Genomic DNA, 21,227 nt, shown 5'->3' with positions numbered 1-21,227 from the left:
TGTATTTGGTTCCCAGAATCTCTATGTCAGAGAGGGAGAGTGCAAACTTAGCACAACCCATAGTGACACACGAACACCTGAAATAAACAGGAATTAAGCTTTTATTACCAAATAGTTGACAGTAATTTTCATACCTTGTTTGTCTCTTTTATTTAATAATGTGTCACTGAAAATAAAACTTCTTGAAGAGGTTTTAGCTTAACTATATGATGTCATGCTCATTTGATGGTACATTTTAGACCTGAAACCGTTATTAATGTTATAAAAGTCAGCTAAAGTGAAATAACTGGGTTTTTATGTTTCTGAAAGATCTTGTAGGATTCGGCTGTGTTCAAAACCTTACAACATAAAGATGACTTGTGGTGATAAAGTCAGCTAAAGTGTGTGATGTAGTTTGTTTAGACATAATAAATGAAATAAATTTAACATTTAATTTTTTACAGTGTCGAGGTGAAAGAATCATCTCAATAAATATGCATCAATTAAACCACTGACAGATTTCTGAGACAGTTTCTGCATACAAAGAGCAGCCATTTTTAATATTGCTGAAGCCAGAGTGATGCTAACAGAAAGAAAAAAATAATAAAGAGCTTTTTTACAGTAAAATAAAACACCGCTTCTTTCAAAAGTGCAACACACACGTGTGATCAGCGTGGACACACTGACATGTAAACAACACGAGCCCATCTGAGAAGGATTAACATGTGTTTGTGCTTTTTAAAGTTTTAAGCTCACTTACAATCAGATCATTTACAAAACTGTCAAGTAGAATGTAGGAAAGGCATTTCAGATGAACAGCAACGTTCAAGCAGCTTCCTGTTAGTTAAAGGAACAGTCCAACATGTAGAAGTCAGCTTGTTGTGATGACAAGATGAATATCAGTGCAGAGAAAAGTCCACAAAGTCTGTAGCTCGGCTTAGCACAAAACAAGGAAGGTTTTAGTGCTTTTCCATCGGCTGTATTTCTCAGTGATGTTTCTATTGTGTCAGGAAAATTTGGAAGTCTAACAAAATGTAAACACACAAACAGCTGTCATTGCTTATTGCATGCAGAGTTTCATCTGAGAATAGAAATTTATTAGCTCCATTCACACAGAATTTCTTTCTGTGGGATCGTTCAGGAGTGGAGACTTTAACCCTCCTGTCGTCCTGCGGGTCAAAATTGACCCGTTTTAAAGTTTGAAAATGTGGGAAAAATATATATTTTCACAGTGAAACTTCTGATGTCCACATCTTCAACATTTTTGGGAAATCTTTGAACATTTTTTGGTGGAAAAAAAGAAATGTTAAAAATGTTCTTAAAGAAAATATTACAAGTTTTACTGATATATATGTAATCACTTTAGATATTTTTAGGATTTTTTTTAAGATTTTTACTCATTTGTTGAAAATATTTACAAGAATTTTCTTGCCAAATTCGGGGGATTTTTTTTTCAAAATAAAACTTTTGAGGGAAATTTTTAAGGAATTATTGGAATTTTCTTCCTGAAGGTTTTGCAACTTTTCAGAAATTTAGGGAATTTTTTTGCTGAATTTTTGGATTTTTTCAGACAAGGAACAATATTTTTTGGTGCCCATAAATGAGGACAACAGGAGGGTTAACATCACGATGTTAATACACACCTGACACACGGGAACTAACATGTCAGGGGACCCAGTAAGCTCAATAACCTGCTTTGGTTTGATTTATCTGCCAGAAAGTGTAAAATACAGAGATTTGTGGGGAAATTAACCAAGTGTGAGACTAGACTAAAATTGTGATGTTTCATTTTGTGGATGTCATCTTGGGCTTTAGGAAACACTAATTGTCTTTTTTCACCATTTTCTGACATTTTACAAATCAAGCAACCAATTGATTCCCCCACCCACCCACCTTTATACAATATTTTCTTGCCTAATTTAGATTCGTCCTCTTCTAGTCAGTGTGTTTTTCACTGTTGTTCATAAATGTCCTTTGTAGTTAAATTTGGAATTTCCTTTGATTGGAGCTTTTTTAAACGTCAAGGTGTCTCCACTTGACCAAGAACACATTAGAGGAGAATTTATCACCTCTGCTAACCAGTTTTGTTGCTTTGTTCCATCGAAAGCAATGAAAGACTCATTCCAATCATGCTGAAGCACTGACCTAACAATCAATGATTTTTTAGCAATAAGAGCAAGATTAAGAACTTAATTCTCTGTGCGTCCTAATGTGTGGATTCATGTTAACAAGTTGTTAAATTGCAACTGCGAGAGATATAGCAACTTATAAGCAACAAATAAGATAAATTAGAAAGTAATTAATAAAAGTACCCTCAAAAATTCCTGATTTATTACAGCCAAAGCTGGGAGCTAGGCTGAGAGTTCACTGGTGTTTCCGGTCTTTGTGCCAAGCTAGACTGGATCTACCTTTGCAGTGGACACACAGATGAAACTATCTACAGCTGACAGCATATTCCAACATACTGGACTGTTCCTTTAAACCATATGTACATTTCTCACAGATGCATGCTTCCTCGGAGCTGTCTGTTGATGCAAACAGATCATTTATCCAGTATCCATGAAAACTTTGCTTGTTAAAGTTTCCTGCTATGTAAACGTGAGAGTCTGCTGTTTCCACTGCAGTTCATCAGGTCTTCAGAGCATGTTCAAGTGGAGGTTAAATGCAGTTAGTACATATGTAGGCGTTGGTCTAATGACAGTGCTGAGAACATCCCGTCTATCAGCCACAACAACTGAGGAATCATGATGCCGTTAGTCTCAGCAGATAAAGAAATACTTCACTGCTTTTTATCTGCAGGATTTTAATGAATTAATGAACAAGCGGCAAAACCAGAGCTGGACTGTAATTTGACTGATTTTTGGTCCATAATTCACAATAAAATCAGTGAAGTATTCCTTTATTAAAATGTCAGAGTGAGTGTGAATGGTGGCAGCGGTTAGCTGAGTGTGTAAAATGTTTTTTATGAACATTTTCGCATTACAAACACATTCCATTTCAGGCCAGGAGCCTCCTGAGGCCCTGCTATAAATATTCCAGTTGTTCTTTTGTTCGTCTGGGCTCCAGCGTTCACGCAGATGGATTACAGTCACCAAAGAAGGAGGAGAAGTGCTGCTTCCTCTGGTGTCTCCTCTACGGCGAGTCCTGTGCAGCCGCCATCGCTCTACATGATGCTGCACTTCCCCTTCAGCTTGTCGGCTCTTTTATTTTTTCCTGAACGCTTCCCGTCGATGCTCAGACTCATGTCCCTCTTCTTCTCCAGGGACAGCAGCTCCTGGAACAGCTCCTTCACGTTGGAGTTCGTCTTGGCCGACGTCTCCATGAAGGCACACTTCCAGGAGGTGGCCTGAGCCTCACCCTCCTTCGTCTCCACCTCACGCTGGGCCATTTCGTCGCTCTTGTTGCCAACGAGCATGATGGGAATGGACTCCACGGTGCCTTTGATGGCCAGAACCTGCAGGGTCAGAAGGTCACACCAGTCAGGACTGAGTCACACAAAATCCACAACTGCATGATATAAGTACTGATCCCATCCATCATTTAAAACTTCCTCGAGTCCTGCAGGTACACTGTGTGGAGCCCAAAGATATACTGATGCTAAAATCTGATAAATCTGGGTTTGTAACTGAACAACCTCTCATCACAGAACTATTATTAATGGCTTCAACAGAGGAAGATACTCTGACCATTAAACCTCCGAACCCTAAAACCCAACATGATGAAAACATGATGTAGCATTAATACGATGCTAACATGCTCAGACCTGTTGGTAGATGGGTTTGAGCTCTTCCAGCGACTGGCGGCTGGTGATGGAGTAGACCAGGATGAAGGCGTGACCTTTGGAGATGGAGAGGCGCTGCATGGCTGGAAACTGGTGGCTTCCTGTTGTGTCGGTGATCTGCAGCGTGCAGACGCTTTTATCACAGCTAATCACCTGCAGGGACAACATTCACTGATCCGTTACTGTCAGGCATTAACAGGGTCTGAGTTCCTACAAAGTCAGATATTTAGTTGACAGACATCTGAATGTTTATTCTCGCTGCTATGGACAGAAACATTAAAGAACTTAAATAACTGATATTTATTTTTTAGTCACTAAGGTTTTGTGTGTTGTCGTAGTTGTTAGTGTTTCTTTGTAGCTGTCTTGTGTCTCTGTGGCTGTTTTGTCTCATTTTGTAGTTGTTTTGTGTCTCTTTATGGTAATTTTGTGCCTCTGTGATTGTTTTATGTATATCAGTGGTTGTTGTTGTCTCTGTGTGACAGTTTTTGTCTTTTTGAGGCCCTTTAGTGTTTCTTTGTGGTTGTTTTGTGTTTCTTTATGGTTGTTTTGTGTCTCATTTTGGTGATTTTGGCAGTTTTGTTTCTATTCGATGTTGTTTTTGTCTCTTTATGGATTCTTTCAGGTCATTTATTGTTACCTTGTGGTTGTTTTGCTTCTCTTTGAGGTCATTTGTGCATCTTTGTGGGTGTTCCGTGGTTGGTTCTTATCTTTTCTTGGTAATTTTTGTCTCTTTGGGTTCCATTTGTGTCTCGTTGTATGATTTTGTGTTTTTATCTTTTAACTGAGTACTGACACTTCCAACAACAAACTTTGGCACTAACAAAAGCAATGTGAAATGATTTTCAGTCATATTAGCTTTATATTATTGAGAAATATTGTTGTATAGAGCTGTTAAGGTAAAACATAAATGTAAGAAAAATGTAAATAAATGTATGTTCGTAAAGATTCTATTGATGGAAATGTTGATTTTTGATAAACAGGTGAACTACAGAAACCCTGGGCTCAGTTCATTCCTCTGTGTTGTGTTACATCTGGTGTGTGACAGCAAACATGGTCTGGTCTAATCAGCTGTGTGGATGTTCTAATGTCCCACCTGTCTGTAGGTGTCCTCCACAGTGGGGATGTAGGTGTCTCTGAAGGTGCCTTTCACAAACCGAAGCACCAGCGAGCTCTTCCCCACGCCGCCGGCTCCGAACACCACCACCCGGTAGTCGTTACTTTGCTCAGGCATTCTAGGAGCTGGAGTCCACCTGCTGCTGTGGATCAATGACCTGTAGGCTGAGGAGGAGACGGCAAAGGACGACTGGATTATTTACTGAGGTTTGCTCTAGAAAGAACTTTGGGTGCGATACATTATTTTAACATGTCACTAACAGTATGATAAATTTGATGATCTTAAATTGATTTGATTTGACTGATTCACCAATACTGATAAAAATAATTGTACGATTATCCCTTTATTTACTAAATCTGCACATGAAACTCTACCTAAACATTACATTAAATTTCCCTTTAAACATGAGGTTATTTTACATCAGTAGTGAGATTTTGAGGATTAATTAATGGATTAATTATAGAATTGTAAAAGATTATAAGAGTTTATATAAGAAACCATGAGCTCATCCTTTTGGTTATTGCTTTAAGTAAGTTGAATATTGAGGGCTGTTTTTGCTGGTTTAACACATTTACAGGATTTTTTCACCCTTCAAAAAGCCAGGAATACATTTCAGTCCAGTTCATTAACCCCTAATTATCACCACATGTGTGAACCGCTGAACCACGGAGCATCTGTGGTTAGTTCACTGTCCGTAATAACAGACAGTGAGAGTGTGCAGCTGCAGCTCTCTGACATTTAAATCTGTAGGTGCCGACAGCCTCATCTTTACTGAATTATTACAGACAACATGATGAAATGAAATTAATTAAAAAACTAAAGCGCAGGCCTCAGGGAGTTTCCCAGCATGCACCTGTACATGCAGTGCAGGTAGGATCGGTGTGTGAGCTGCTGGTGTTTCTTCATCAGAGCAGACTGACGTCATCACCTCCTTATCCTCACCGCAAGACCCAGACCATTGACCAATCAGCAGCTCATTAATCACTCTGCTCGCACAAGCACACACCTGCCTCCTGACAGCATCCATTGTGTTTCTGAACGTAGTCATGGCAGCATCTCAATGCATCAAGTGTGTGTGTGTGTGTGTGTGTGTGGGTGTGTGCGTGTGTGTGTGTGTGTGTGTGTGTGTGGGTGTGTGCGTGTGGGTGTGGGTGTGTGTGTGTGTGGGTGTGTGCGCATTGCCCGGTCACCGTAGTGACAGAGCTCGGAGGAGCGATGGACGACAGAGATTTACACTCAGAGGAGCACAAACATGTCATCATCATCAGCAGCAGCAGCAGCAGCAGGGCTGTTGTCATGGTTACCCACTTGCCCACACCATGTGATGTCACTTCCTGTGCGGAGGCAGGCAGCAGGGAAAACACCACTGACTGAAGCAGCATCAGCACCAGACACCCGTCTGAAGATATTTAACCTGATACGTGACATAACAGGATTCTTACTGTCATCAGTGCTGATTAGGGCTGAGGCCTGATTCATGATTATTTAAGACCCAGTTTAACAGGAGACGATGGAAAGTCCTGCTATCAGCAGCGTCTTCTAAAGGGATCATTCTAGTTTATTCCAGCCTGCTGTTTCTCCCATTAATGTGTCTGTTGTGTCTCTGTGGGTTGTGCTAACTTTGTACTGTCCACTTTTGTTGTAGAGATTAAGAGAAACAAGGACACCTACAGTGTATACAGTGTATGAGCATTTTTTTGTTCAGTCTGACTAAATGGAAACATCTAAATTTGCCACCTAGGACAGACATTTAGCTAGTTGCATTATGGATCTACATGTGGGACACTTGCTGTATGACCTAATCACTGACATATTCATCCACTGGTTTGTCTCCATGTGAGTCTAACGTTGGGGAAACTCTGCGGCTAAATACAACAAAGGATCACCCAGTGAACCATAATGAGGACAGTCGCAGGTCATTTCTGTTTGATGGTCGATTATTGAACATGGGTGAAAAACTGTCCAAAGTGACTTAAATTCAGGCAAAAAGCGTGAGCTCCCTGCAGCTTTCCAAGAAAAACTGATTAAAATCAATCAACTGAAGCATCTCCATTCAGGATTCTTGCTGAGGCATCAGAAACTTTTCTCAGATGCATGTCCTTTTTCCTCCTCAACCTCCATCATATTCCTAGAGACTGTAGCTACTTCATCTCCATTGCTACTGTTGCTCCCCTCGTCAGCTCAGGTAAACCAGCCACTGCTGCATTGCTACCAGTGAAAATATTGCCACAAACACAAGATTTAAAACTCTGGTAAACTGCAAAGTACAGGAGCTGACAGACTGAATCAACATTGTGTGAACTTGTTAGGATTTAATGTAACTGATGCTCATCTGTGTGTAAAAGTCACTACACTGAAGCTTTAACAGAGAAATTTCAGTCTGCAGATTAATGAGTTCTCTGACTGAACTTTGCCGAAGATTGTCTGTGAGTGAAGATGCATCACTCTGCAGCATCTTTCTACGGCCTTCAGTAAACTGTGAAGACTGTTGTCTGAGAATTGATCAGCTGATCAGCTCACACAGACGTTGCTGATCAATATCTGCAGCTCTTTAAGCTCAGAGCAAAGAGTTTGTTAAACATCAGCTGGAAAAATCACAGCATCCAAAGATTCATCTTTGTTAGAAATATATTTATTTTAAGGACATTTTTCTGACATTTTTGACTCATTTTATTGATTTTTTGGGACATTTTATTCTTATTTTTCACATTGTTTTTGAAATTTAAAAAAAAATTGGCATATTTATTAACAGTCTTTGAAGCATTTTAACTGTTTGTGCCACACTTTTTATTCCTTTTCTAATGTTTCTGTGGCACTATTTCTGGGAATATTTCGTTACTGAAACATGCTTGCAACATTTGATCAATATATTCTGACATTTAATTCTTTCATTTTTTTTCATTTCACATGTTTTATTCGTTTTTCAAGCATTTAATGACTGAAAATGTGTTTTTTTAACTTCATATCCTTTTTATCCTTTCATTACCTGTGATATTGTTAATACATTTTCTTAATACATTCATTACATGTTTTTTCCTTTTCTTTTTGACATTTAATTCTTTCTCACATTTTACAGATTTCTTTGTCAGACAAGATTTTTTTTATGAACATTAAAATTTTCAAACATTAAACTGCAACAACTTTCACTTGCTATTATCTTCTGCTGCTTATTACCTGGAATATTTTTAGTACATTATATTAATATTTTTATGACAAGTTTCATGACTACACTAATTTACATATGTGTCATATTCAATTCATTTCTTAATGATATTTTCACAAGAAAGGCTCTATTTTCTAAATATCTGTCAAAAAAGCCAAATGAAATTGACCATGATTCAATGTTTAAAATCAACACAAGGGGAAAACTTCCAGTGGAGTTGAATACTTAGTATAGGCATTGAAAAAAGAAACTTGATGAGATTCAGTGAGGGACTGAAAACCTTCCAATGGCTCCAACAGCTAGCTAACATGCTAACAGTAGCATGTCAATAGCTTATCAAAAGCAGAAAAAAATGAACACTAGCTATGTAATTTTCCTACCATCTAAAATAAGAAGGTGTGAACTGAAATACACAGCAGGGAGTTCACACTGTGTATGTTTCCATCACTGCACAGTGATTTTAATCCATTACATGAATGTACGTTCATTCAGCCTATCTATTAAAATGTGATGTCTGACATTGATTTTGGACCGCAGAAGAGGAGCAAGGTCCCAAAATGTGACTGGAAACAGACTTATGTCCTCACGACACACAGACACAGATACACACACACACACACACACAGATACACACACACACACAGACACACACACACACACACACACACACACAGGCTGTAAGAAGAAGCTGCTGCAGTTTCACGCCTCCACTTCAGTCCTCACAGTTTGTGCTGAACATCTCGTGTTTAAGATCCTGAAGTGCTGCAGCGATGAGCTGAATGTGTTTCAGTGATCCTGATAGTAAAAATCCGTGTCTCCTGGATATTTGAGCTTAATAATAAAACCCCTGAAATGTTACATCTTCCTACGTCAAGGATTTTTACTTTTGATACTTTAGGTACATTTTTCTTATATTTAGATACTTTGACCTTTGCCATGGCTAGATTTTGATTTCTGTAGAAAAATGTAGTACTTTCTCCACAACTGAATAATGAAACTGGGAAATGAGCCATGTGCTTCTAATATTTTAGGAAGGCAGAGAGGTAAATGGAGTGATGACATCAAGAGGTGGAGTGCAGTCCTACGCTGAAGAGAAGAGAGCTGCAGGGAATAGACACAAATAGAGATCTACGGTGGCCAACTGTCGGAACAACAGCGACACATGATGATGATGATGATGATGATGATGATGATGATGATGATGATGATGATGATGATGATTTCTTTTTTTTTTTTTTTTTTTTTTTTTTTTTTTTTGTCTGCATTTGTTCTCATTGTTTAACTCCACAAGAAGGGAGTCAACATTGTATGAGATCGATGCATATTTTAGTCTTGCAGCCAAATATTTTAATATTTAGTGCATGTGTGTGACCATCACCGGCCCTCCCTGAAAGCTAAGTAGACCTTCTTTATTAGAATTCCCTATTATAAGCCAGGGAGGGCAGTGCTACACCTCAGTGATGTGTGGGGGAAACAAAGACTGGACAGGACGAACAGGACGAACAGGATGAACAGGGATAGAAATTAACAGGCGGTGCTATTGCAATTAAAGATAGTAAGGTGGTGTGTTATTCCCAACTACTAACTGTCAATCAATTTAAAAAAAAAAATTAGTAATAATAAAAAAAAATTTGAAAAAAGAAAAGAAATCCAAACCAGCAGAAAAGAAAAAGAGATACAATAAATAAATAATTAAACAAACGGTACTGAGCACCATAATTGTGGATGTCTTGATAGTGTAGAATAGAATAGAACAGGCCAGAAGAGGATACTAGTGCAAGAGAGAATGAGTTTAGGGTAGAGACTCTGGAGAGATTCTCAGCACATTCTGGTGGGACCCATCATTCACTGAAATGGGACTCGGCAGTAGCTGGCGAGACCTGATCAAACAAGCAAGTGTGAAGGACCCGGAAGCCCAGAACAGCAATCAAGGCAAGGCAGGGCCAAGCCAACAGGGCAACCCTCCCCCCGGGCCGTAAGAGCCACAGGGCGGCACCCCCAGAGAGCCTCCGGGGCCACCGTGAACGACGCGAACCCGGAGAGCAAGAGGGAGCAGCTACCGACACCCCCAGCGCGCCAAGACCGACCCAGGCAGCCCGGGGCACGAGGACCCACCCGCCACCCAAACCCCAACCCCCGCCCACCCCAGCCCCAGCCCCCACCAAACCCCCCCACCCCACCACCCGACCCGCCCAACCCCACCCCCTCTCCCTCCCCCGAGGGGGCCAACGGCCCCACACAGCCAGGAAGCCAGACACAGGGGCCGAGCGGCCCACCGAAGGGGCGGCAAACAGCCCATCACAAGGCAGGCCGCCACCGGGAGCCGGTCAGAGGAAATCGGAGCCGGGACCCGACGCTAGTCCAGAGGGTAAAAATGGACAGTGTGGTGGGGCCCGGCGACGCCGACAGGGAGGCACCCCGCATACCCCCCGCACCAGGCCCCAGGTGAGCGCAGTACACCCAGGGCCCCCACCCCCCGCAATGCGCCCTGACAACCCACCAGGACAGAGCCACCACACGCCGCCAGCCCGCAGTCAGCCTGCAGATGACTTCTAATATTTACATCTTCCTGACTACAGCACATTTTTGTTCCAGTAACATTTAAATGCAGGACTTTTACTTGTGATTACGTATTTTTACTATATGGTATTTGTATTTTTACTAAAGTAAAGAACTTGAATATTTCCACTACCAAAGCCTGAAATGAGACATTTTCCAGTACTTTTACTTTTAATACTTTAAATACATTTTCCTGAATGTACCTGCCCACTTTTACTAAAGCAATATTTCACCACATTCATTTTACTTGTAATTGAGTATCTTTACTGGGTGATAAAAGTACTTTTTTCTTAACTGAATAAAGAACCACTGAAATGTGGCACTTTGCTGCACAATGATGATGCTTTTATTTTTTGTTACTTTTTTACAGTTTTTTTTCTGTAACTAATGTATTATATTATTTGTAGTGTCCTTTGATTGAGGCAAAACACCTGCACATCTGTCTGTAAGATAATTAGGAATATATAGCATAACAATAACTGTGATATTAGCATTTACAGTTACATTAAATTCTTATAAAGCACTATTCCTCTGATATTTCTTTGCTGATGATGGCATTTCATGGCTTTACCAGACTGTGGTCACGACACACGCACGCACGCACACACACACACACACACACACACACACACACACACACACACACACACACACACACACACACACACATCGACCTGATGCTTTTGTTCTTGGTTTCCACCAGCTGCAGCTCCACAGTCTCATTATCTCCTCACATCATGTTAATCAGTCTGACTGCACGCAATAGTAAGGTCGGCACGGGCACGCGCACAGTCGGGCACGCGCACCGGAGCCCCATTACATGCACACGTACACGCAATGTTGGGAATGGAACCACAGCAGCACCGGGGTAGGACTGTGGAATAACACCGACTGTGGAGCTCTGTCTCCGGGCGGCTGTCCTCTCCTCCCCCGGCCTTCGGTGCGTGTCTGTCGGTGAGAGTGTCGGCGCTGCGGCCGGTGTACGTGTGATGTCTGCGGACTCACCGTGTCTCCGCGGATCCTCTCGGTCTGCGTGTGTTTGTCTGCGGGGTTTGTCTACTTCGGAGCGGCTGTGAGCATCCTGAACCCTCCGAAGTCTGACTCACACCATCATCACCACCACCATCATCATCATCATCATCATCATCATCATCACCATCACCATCATCACCATCATCATCATCAGACCTGCCGCTGATCAGCTCACATCAGCCCTCCTCTTCCTCCTCCTCCTCCTCCTCCTCCTCCCTCCATCACCTCCTTCCTCTGCTCCGCTGCAACAAACAAGAAACAACACGTCCGCTGGAGTTCTGCTTTACTTGAGTTTCACAATAAAAGCCCAATTTCGACAATCTTATTGAACTAAAGTTCGTCCGAAACAGCTTTTTTTTGGCATGAAATTCACCCAGCTACACAAAGTTCATGCCCTTAGATTTAACAACCCACATGAAGCAGCATTTTGAAATACTAAAGATTAAATTCAGCTTTCTGAAAGTCCAAATTTTGCACTAATGTAAGTAAATTGTTATTGTGTTACGCTATATTTTGAGTGTTCTGCTGAAATTTAAAGTTTTAAATATCATAAATGTCAATATATGTATATATATTTTTATAATTGTGTTTGCACTTTTATTTTGAAGGCGGTAGGCTGCTGCAAACCGGAGGTCTTATTTTCAGCATCCTCCCCCTCCAAAATAAAAATACATGTTCCCTCCATCAGCGTCACTCAGGCACGTCATCAACAGAAATAACAGGAGAGTGGAAAATATAATATGACACCTCATATGGATCAGATCAGCTCATATTAGACTGTAGTGATGCAGGTAATGATGGTTATTCAGCTCTTTAGACGTAACCTGCCTGTGGATTGATTGATTTTTGATAACAGTGATCGCATGATTCACAAAAGATCTTTATTTGTGTGTATAGGAAAAGAGTCATTTTATTTTTTAATTGCAATGAAATAGTTCCTTTTGTGCCTCGTAGTCATTATGTGTCTGTTTGTGATCATTTTGTGAATCTTTTTAGTTGTTTAGTGTCGCTTCTTGTAGTTGTGTGGCCATTTTGTGTTATTTTTGGTCATTTTGTGTCTCTGTGGCCATTTTGTGTGTGTTGTTTTAAGGCTTTTGTGTCTCTTTTTGGCAGTTACTGGTCATTTTGTGTCTTTTTGTGGTTGTGTTGTGTATTTATTGTGGTTGTTTTGTCTGACCATGGTCATTTTTGTGTGTCTTAGCAGGTTTCTGTATTTCTAAGGGATTGTCTTTGTGCCTTTGTGTCTCTAAATTTGTGTGTGTGTGTGTGTGTGTGTGTGTGTGTGTGTGTGTGTGTGTGTGTGTGTGTGTGTGTGTGTGTGTGTGTGTGTGTGTGTGTGTGTTTTGTGGTTTTGTGCGTATTTGTGATATTTTTCGGTGTCTTTGTGGTCATTTGGTGTATCTGTGGTTCTTGTGTAAGTCTCTGTAGCAATGTTCCCTCTAATTTTTCATGAGTCTGAGCAAACACACAAACTCCCTGAGCATCCCTTGGACCACTGTGAGCAACATCAGACGTGTACACTGTGGTCACACCAGCATCACATCCATTCAAGTTACATGGTTCATTAAAAGAATCAAATTACAGCATTTACATTTCTGTTAAAACACTTTGTCAACAGGAGCCAGTTGAAGGCTGCAGTGATTTTAGTGACACTACAATGTATAAGAGTGAAGTTATTGAATATTTGTCTCTCTTTACTGTTGCAGCGGTTTTGCAAATTGCAGACGGACCCTGTTCACTCCATAGACACCAATGTTATTCCTGTAGCTTGAAAGACAGCTACTTTTGATAAAACTGGGCTTGTAGCACATTGTCTGCCTTGCAACAATGGGAAAGAGGCACCGTTTATGTTTTGACAACCTATATCTAATGAGTTAATGATGCTGGAAGTCCGAATCTGTGAATATCTTTCCAACTTTACTGAACTTGGGGCCACTACCACCTAAGGAGTGATATATTTAATTTTGAAAAAAAGTATTTAGCCATACTTAAAGCTTTAAGAGCTTTATTAACACGGAACTAGAAATTTTGTATTGTTTTATTATCACAGGTTCTGTCTGAAAAGAGGTGGCATCATTTTAAACAGTGAAATCAAACTAACAAAATGTAATGACCAACCAGTGAGTAATACTGGATTCTGCAAAAACATAAACAACTGTTTTTTAAATCTAAATCTTATCTTAACACAGTTAATGTATTAACTTATTTTTGTGTGTATGCATGCATGTATTTATTGATTTATTTAGTACTGTTAACAAATCAGAGTTCTGATTGAATTTTTCTTAAGATAGGCAAAGGCCATTTATTGATTACATATAGGCTATTAAAATGTTTATTAAAAACTAAAAAGCATTTTTAAAAAAACAACTTATGCATTTATTGAGTCACTAAAATACTGTAGAGTACAGACCACATCAGCATGATTATAAGCATCCTCTGGTAAATTAACAACCAGATACTGATGTCTCTCACCATATGGACTTCAGGAGATGACTGGGGGATGATAAACTGTGACCTACTGGTTGGGTTCTCTCTGTTCTCATGTTTCTTACATGTTTGTCCCCTGACAGCCGGGTCCTAATGTTTTTTGAGCAACACACCATACTATGATGTTTTTACAATGATGGTTCTACTATGGAACCAGTTTGACATGTTCAGGTGTTCTTTGTGTGAAAACTCAGAGATTTCAGGTAACAGAAGGTGGTTTTCAACTTTCTTTGTTAACTTTCTGCTTCAACTTTAAACTAAATCTCCTTCACTAAGCCAGCCCTCTGGACTTCCAGTAAGCTGTGTTCCTATTGGCTGTCCAGGTGGCTGCTTGGTGTTATCAGGAACACCTGAGCAGCTCAGTGTCTTCCTGCTTTATGTGGCTGCAAACAAACATTTCCTCTGCTTCTCTTCACCAGTGAACCGGGTTTAGCTCTGTTGCTTTAGTTTGTTATTTTGACGTTGGCTTGCAGCTTCCAGCAGTAAAATAATCTTTAATGTGTTTCTTGGTGTGTTTTAGGGCTTTGTACTGGATAGTTGTCTTGGTAAATGTGGTTCTTTAGCCACAGTTAGCACATGGTACTAATGTGTGCAGTGATTAGTGGGTTTAGTGCATCTGAGTTGTGTCTTTATCTTGGCTGTAGTGAGTCTTCAGAGGTTTTTGGTCAGACACATTCTGTATTCTTGTTAGTGAACCAATGTTGGTTGTCCAGAAGGTAAGAGTTCCTGTCCTGATTCTCTGTTCTCAGAAGTTCTCTGGTAGGCTGCAGGAGACTTTAGCGTTTGGGTTGTACTAGTTTGGTTTTTGTATGGTTTCATTTGGACGACTATCTTGAGGCCCCTCCATGTGGTTTAGTGAGGTTTTCTGCAACAGTTCTACAAAGCAACCTGCAGCAGAAGAGACTTTGAGAATTTTTAGGAAGTTCTGGAGACCAGACTTTAGAGCAGCAGAAACATTTGTCAGCAGTTTGAGAAGGTGAGCTTCAGAGTAGAAATGAGACGGAAACCTTCTTGACCCGTGTGGTGAGGTCCTGTACCAAGAGTTTGAGCAGGTTGTGAAGAGTCTGTAGTTCTTTGGTCTGAAAGCACAAGAAGAGTTGACTCATTAAAGAAGAAAACAGGAGATATTGTTGGTTCTTCTGTCACTCTGCAGTTTCCTTAGACTGAATATCAAGTTTATATTTTAAATGATTTCCCATGTGAGCCCAAGAAGACTTCAATAAACTCCCTCCATCCCCTGGACACAACATATTTTATTACCATGTTAAATCTTTTTTTTTTTTGTTGTTGTTGTTTTTTTTTTTTTAATGTTTTTGAGTTTTAATCATAGTTTTAGCATAGTTTTTTCTCTTTGCTTGTTTAGTTTTGTCATCTGTGTAAAAGGTGCTAAACAAATAAAGTTGAATTGATAAACTGAATAACTGACTAACTCATGATTGTGGAAACAGAAGTATTTTCATTGTGATTTAAGGGTTTCATTTTTAAGGTTGGGGTTAAAATCTTGACAGAAAAAGAAGATTAAAGAAATAAACTACATAACAAAAAGCAATTAAATCAAAGGGAAAAAAATAATACAATAAAACGTTTAAAAAGTTTTATTATTAAAAAGATTTAAGAAATTTAAGATGTAATTTCTAATTAAACATTTAATTTCTTAATTAATGATCCAATTAAATGTTTTGCATTTTTTAAAATGTTTAACATTCTTCTTGTTTAATTGTATTTTTTAAATGTTTAATTCTGGAAAATATTTTATCTGTAATTTTGAATATTTGTATCTTAAAAATATTGTTTCATGTCATAATGACATGTATTGTATATTGCTGAATTATCTCATTCAATATTTTGTCTGTTTAATAGAGTTAAAAATTAATTACAATTAAATTATATTAAACAGACAAAATATTGAATGAGATAATTCAGCAATATACAATACATGTCATTATGACATGAAACAATATTTTTAAGATACAAATATTCAAAATTACAGATAAAATATTTTCCAGAATTAAACATTTAAAAAATACAATTAAACAAGAAGAATGTTAAACATTTTAAAAAATGCAAAACATTTAATTGGATCATTAAACCTTTAAAAAGACAAAACATGGGTACTTGTATAGCTCAACGGGTTAAGCGGGTGACCCATGTACAGGAGCTGGTCCTCAATGTAGAGGCTTGGGTTCGAGTCCTGCTTGCGACCCTTTGCTGCATGTCTTCCCCCTGACTCTTTTCCCCCGTTTCCTGTTTGTCTCTCACTACGCCTATCCAATAAAAAGCTAAAAAAAAGCTAACCCTAACCCACAAAACATTTAATTAAAAAATTAAATGTTTAATTAGAAAATTACATCTTAAAGACAATAAAACTTCAAATAGGAATTACACAGAAAATACAATGAAGCATTTAAAAAGAAAATTAAACATTAAAAGGTGGTAAAACATTTAAAAAGAAAAACCTTAAAGATTTAATCGAAACATTAAATATTGGGAAAGAAAAAGAAACTCAAACAAGCCGATAAAACATTTAAAAAAACAATTAAACATTAAAAAGACAAAACATTTGGAAATCAAATCAGACATTAGAAAAGAATAAAAGGTGAGAAAAGAGCAAAACTAAATATTTAAGAAGAATCAAACTAAAGACGAAACATTTCAAAAGACACCAGTTAGACTTTAGAAGATCAAATTAAACAGAAGAGAAAATAAAACGATCAAAAAGAGCAAAAACAGATAAAGGTCAAAGTGTTTTCTAGTCTGAAATGAAAACATCAAGTTGTTTCTTCAAACATTTCCTCTTTCTATGTTCTTGGTTTGATTGTGGACAGATTTACTAAGAACTCATTTAAGAAAACTGCTTTCCAGATAAAGTCTACTAGTAGTTGAAGGCAATGATCAAACTAATGTTACCTTTTATCTCCACAAACTTTACTGTTCAGTGAAGAGAATGAAAGTTTGTTGAGGATTTCTAAAAAACCCACAGGTGAAGGTCTGAGAAGAACTCAGATGGATGATCTAAATGTGAAATCAAGACTCATGGTCACAAGTTTTAAGGCTTCTGTTAACCAGAAAGTTCAAACTAACAGAGAACTACAGAGAAACTTTTAAAATTTCAGTCCTCAGACTGTCTGAAGGTTCAAACTAACAGAGAACTACTCAAGAACTTTTAGGTTTTCAGTCCTCAGACTGTCTGAAGGTTCAAACTAAAAGAGAACTACTCAGGAACTTAGAAGATTTCAGTCCTCAGACTGTCTGTCTCAATCGTACGACGTAGTGTGTAACTGTATGCAGCACAGTGAGCCGGCATACTTGTTTCCGTTTTCACGCCGTCTACATCAACAGAATGCACTGAAACTTTTCCCCCACTAGCTTAGCCTCGCTGTAGCACGCAGCTCAAAGGGGCGTGTCCTATCTACTCATTCATATCTATGACAACAATGGTGGCTGCACATAAGGACGCCTGACATTGATTAGCTGCGTAAATACAATTATATACAGTCTATGGTAAATACGTATGTGAATCGCATCATTGGCTGCAGCAGCCAGTCACTGGTCACTCACTGACTCACATTGAAAAATAGCACAGAATGAATTGTTACGTGTTTATTTTATTTACAATTTAGGATGGATTTTTTTTTGTGCGCAGCGCAGATTTTCTGTGCGCAGAGACCGTGTCAGCAGTGCGCAATTGCGCACGCGTGCAGCTTAGAGGGAACAGTGCTCTGTAGCCATGTTGTGTGTCTTTGTTTTGATTTATGACTGGGGTCGTTTTCTGTCCTTTAGGTCATTTTGTGTCTCTATGGCCATTTTGTGTGTGTTTTTAAGGCTTTTGTGTCTCTTTGTGGCAGTTAGTGGTCATGTTGTGTCTTTTTGTGGTTGTTTTCTGTCTTAATTGTGGTTGTTTTGTCCATCTTTGGGTCAATTTTGTGTGTCTTTGTGGGTTTCTGTATTTCTAAGGGGTTGTCTTCGTACCTTTGTGTCTCCTAGGTTTTTTGTGTTTTTTGTGGTTTTGTGTCTACTTGTGGTCGTTTTTGTGTGACTATGTGGGTTTCTGAATTTCTAAGGGATTGTCTTTGTGCCTTTGTGTCTCCTATTTTTTTGTGTGTGTGTGTTTTGTGGTTTTGTGTCTATTTGTGGTAGTTTTGGGTGTCTTTGTGGTCATTTGGTGTATCTCTGTTTCCTGTGTAAGTCTCTGTAGCCATGTTGTGTGTCTTTGTTTTGATTTATGACTGAGGTCATTTTGTGTCTTTAAGGTCATTTTGTGTCTTTTTGCATTCATATGTGGTGGGTCAGATTTGGATTTCTGCTTGCGGTGCTTCGTTCTCACCTAGTGTTATGTTATGTAACGTTAAGGCTTCACACTTTGTAAGTGATCAATAACTGATTGATCACAGATTCATGTGCTGCATGTTTCTGTGGATGAGAAGTTGAACAGTGGAAACAGAATCATTTGTCTCCCTCTAGTGGAAAAGACAGAGCTCTGCAGAGGAAACAAGTCAGACTGGAAATCTGTTTACATTTCTGTTTTCCATTGTTTACAGGAATATCTTCAGAGTAGATACTTTGCTGAAGTGTCAAAAATAAAAATATTCCATTATGAGTAAAAGTCACGCATGAAAAATCATCCTTCAATAAAGGTAGTGAGGAAGCATAAGCTCCCTACTTGACCACATACAGACATGAAGGACCCAATATTTGTTTGTTTGTTTACTATTTTTAGTTCAGTGGCTACAGAGAAATTTGTACTTTTAAAAGTTTAGTTTACTTGTCTCTTTAAAGACAAGTTTGCAGAAGTCTTCACCTGAGTTTCTTTGTTGTGGCAGCCATCTGGTCCTGGAGGCTAAAGAGGATACACAAAGCAACTCTTTCTTAGGTTCCCTGAGTAGGTGAGATTTCAGATATGATTGGACTATAGGTGCGTCCTGATTGTTGTCAAGCCCATGCCCTATATATGTGAGAGTAAATTAAATGTTTAACCATGAGGGCAGCACAATGCAGCACTGCTAACTGTTGAATACAAGTTATAAAAGTTTTCTTCTAAGTCTTTTTCCCTTGCAATTGTTTTTGGTTTCTTTTTCCTCATTCTGGACATGTGCTGTTTGTATTATTTATTATTTTTAAAGAAGAAAATGAACAGCGTCTGATTTTGTCATCCACATGTCTTGAATGGTTACCTCCTACAAGGGAACCTTGCAGCAGTTGTGTCAGAGGTGGGATTTGAACACACACCTCTATGGGAGAGAATAGCTTTCATGATGTTCATCAGACATCCAGTCATTCCTCATCTCTCGTATGAAGTCACTTCTTTGCTTTTTAATCTCTTCAAAAAGTATTGCTTCTGTCAGTTTAGACTGGTGCATAAACATTCTCATTTCTTCAAAGAATATCTGGGAAAAGATCTTGACTTCCAGCTCTGACTGTATCCACTTTTGGCCGTACCACTGGTTGTCGCTCACCCTCAGCAGTCGCTGTGGGTGGAAACTCAAACCCCTCTGTCCCTTCAGCATTTTCATCCTCCAAGTCTGCCAGGGGCCTTTTCCTTGTTCAACAGCCTCTTCCTTGTCTTCATTTATTCTGTGTTCTACTACCAAATCTACACAGGCATAATAATCCCACCTATGACACACCTGTCATGTTCATCCATGCAACATGTTAAAGTACTGCAGTGAAAGCCCTGGTTTGGTTGTTGAACTGATGTATACTTATATATTAGATTATTAATAATGAAGCATCAGTGTGTCTGCAGCCTCTTACTGTTGTAGCTGCTGCAGGTTTGAACTATTTTATATCCAGTTTTTACACAGGGACAGCAGAGAAATATGAGAAATCTTTACAAAACAGTTTTCTGACCCACAAATCTGCTTTCATTTTTCTTGGAATTCTTGTCTGTGGTCACTTGATTTCTCTTGGTCGTTTTGTCTGTTTTTTCATGGTGATTTTTTGTGTCTCTTTGTGGTTGTTTTGTGTGTTTTTTGAGCTATTTTCCACCACTGGAAAAAGAAAGGTCTCAAACTCTGTAATATTCATTTGGATTTTTAAGTTTAACTTATCCTTAATTTACTAATGAACAACACATGGTAACAGTAAAACCACGTGGATTATTAGCTGTTCTTGGAATCGTTTTGTTGCTGCTACACATTGTTTTTTTAATATACTATAATCCAAAATGTATTTTTGCTGTTGTTTGCATGTATATTTTAGTTATTTTTGGTTCATGCTTTTGTTTGAGGTTATTGGAAAGCCCCAGTGAATTTTTATATGTGAGTAGACAAAAGATAAGAAGGAGCTGGAAAGTTTTTTTAAATTTTATTTTACTTTTTTTTTTTTTTTTATCAGCGCAAGAGATACAGCAGAGGCACTGCTACTTGTGGGCTGAAATACGAAAATGAACCAACTGAAACATTACACCTGCCTAAAAAAACTGCCATATTTTTCCAGTGAATGGTTTGCTTTCTCTGTGTCTAAGTGGATTTATTTAATTTTATTTGTAGTTTCAGGAGCTGAAAGTGAGATTGTAATACATTGAAACGAGCTCTCGCGATGACACTAACTGCGCATGCTCAGTAGGATCCTCTTTTCCTTCCTGTGCGGTTTCTCATTGGCAGAAGTTTTCAACAAGAAAATATATTTTGAGGTATGAAAGTCACGTTCTTGATGACGTGTTTTTCCTTCTTCTGCTGTCTAAAGCTTAAGCAACTTCGGGTTTAATTTTACGTCATTTTATCTCCAATTTATTGGTTATAAATCAGCGTAAACAATGTATGTGTCAGGCCTGCCTCGGCAGGCTCCGACTAGGGCTCCTCCCTCCTCTGGTTTGTTTTACTTTTTAGGTGTTGTGTACGGTGGCACCGGCGGCAGGTGAGAGCAATCCGGTGCACCTGTAGAAACAGGAACAGGTGTGCCAGGACCAATCGGTCATCGACCTCTACACCATTTATTGGGACTCCAGTCATCAGTTCGACGCCGGATCGTGAATGCTCACAGTCAGTCTGTCACTCGTTCTCTCTAGCCTAGCTTGTAGTATTTAATCTTTTAGTAATTCTGCCTTTGCTCTTTTCAGTTCGGACCCCACCTGCTCTGCTGACTGAGCCATCTTGCCAACTGGACTCATCAAA

The 21,227-nt window shown here is 39.0% G+C and overlaps 1 protein-coding gene across 1 annotated transcript; it reads right to left on the bottom strand.

The window, feature by feature from the left end:
• Positions 1 to 498: 498 nt before the first annotated feature.
• diras1a (DIRAS family, GTP-binding RAS-like 1a) lies at positions 499 to 11,827 on the bottom strand. The gene is made up of 4 exons (XM_023281449.3): positions 11,602 to 11,827; positions 4,854 to 5,038; positions 3,743 to 3,913; positions 499 to 3,433 (listed from the first exon to the last, which is right to left on the bottom strand). Exons 2-4 carry the CDS (start codon positions 4,989 to 4,991, stop codon positions 3,143 to 3,145), a joined length of 600 nt encoding a protein of 199 aa, XP_023137217.1. The 5' UTR covers positions 4,992 to 5,038; positions 11,602 to 11,827; the 3' UTR covers positions 499 to 3,142.
• Between the last annotated feature and the right edge of the window lie 9,400 nt (positions 11,828 to 21,227).

Source organism: Amphiprion ocellaris, chromosome 2, assembly GCF_022539595.1.
Source record: "Amphiprion ocellaris isolate individual 3 ecotype Okinawa chromosome 2, ASM2253959v1, whole genome shotgun sequence".
NCBI classification, from domain to species: domain Eukaryota; kingdom Metazoa; phylum Chordata; class Actinopteri; family Pomacentridae; genus Amphiprion; species Amphiprion ocellaris.
This window is presented reverse-complemented; position numbering and strand designations above follow the sequence as displayed.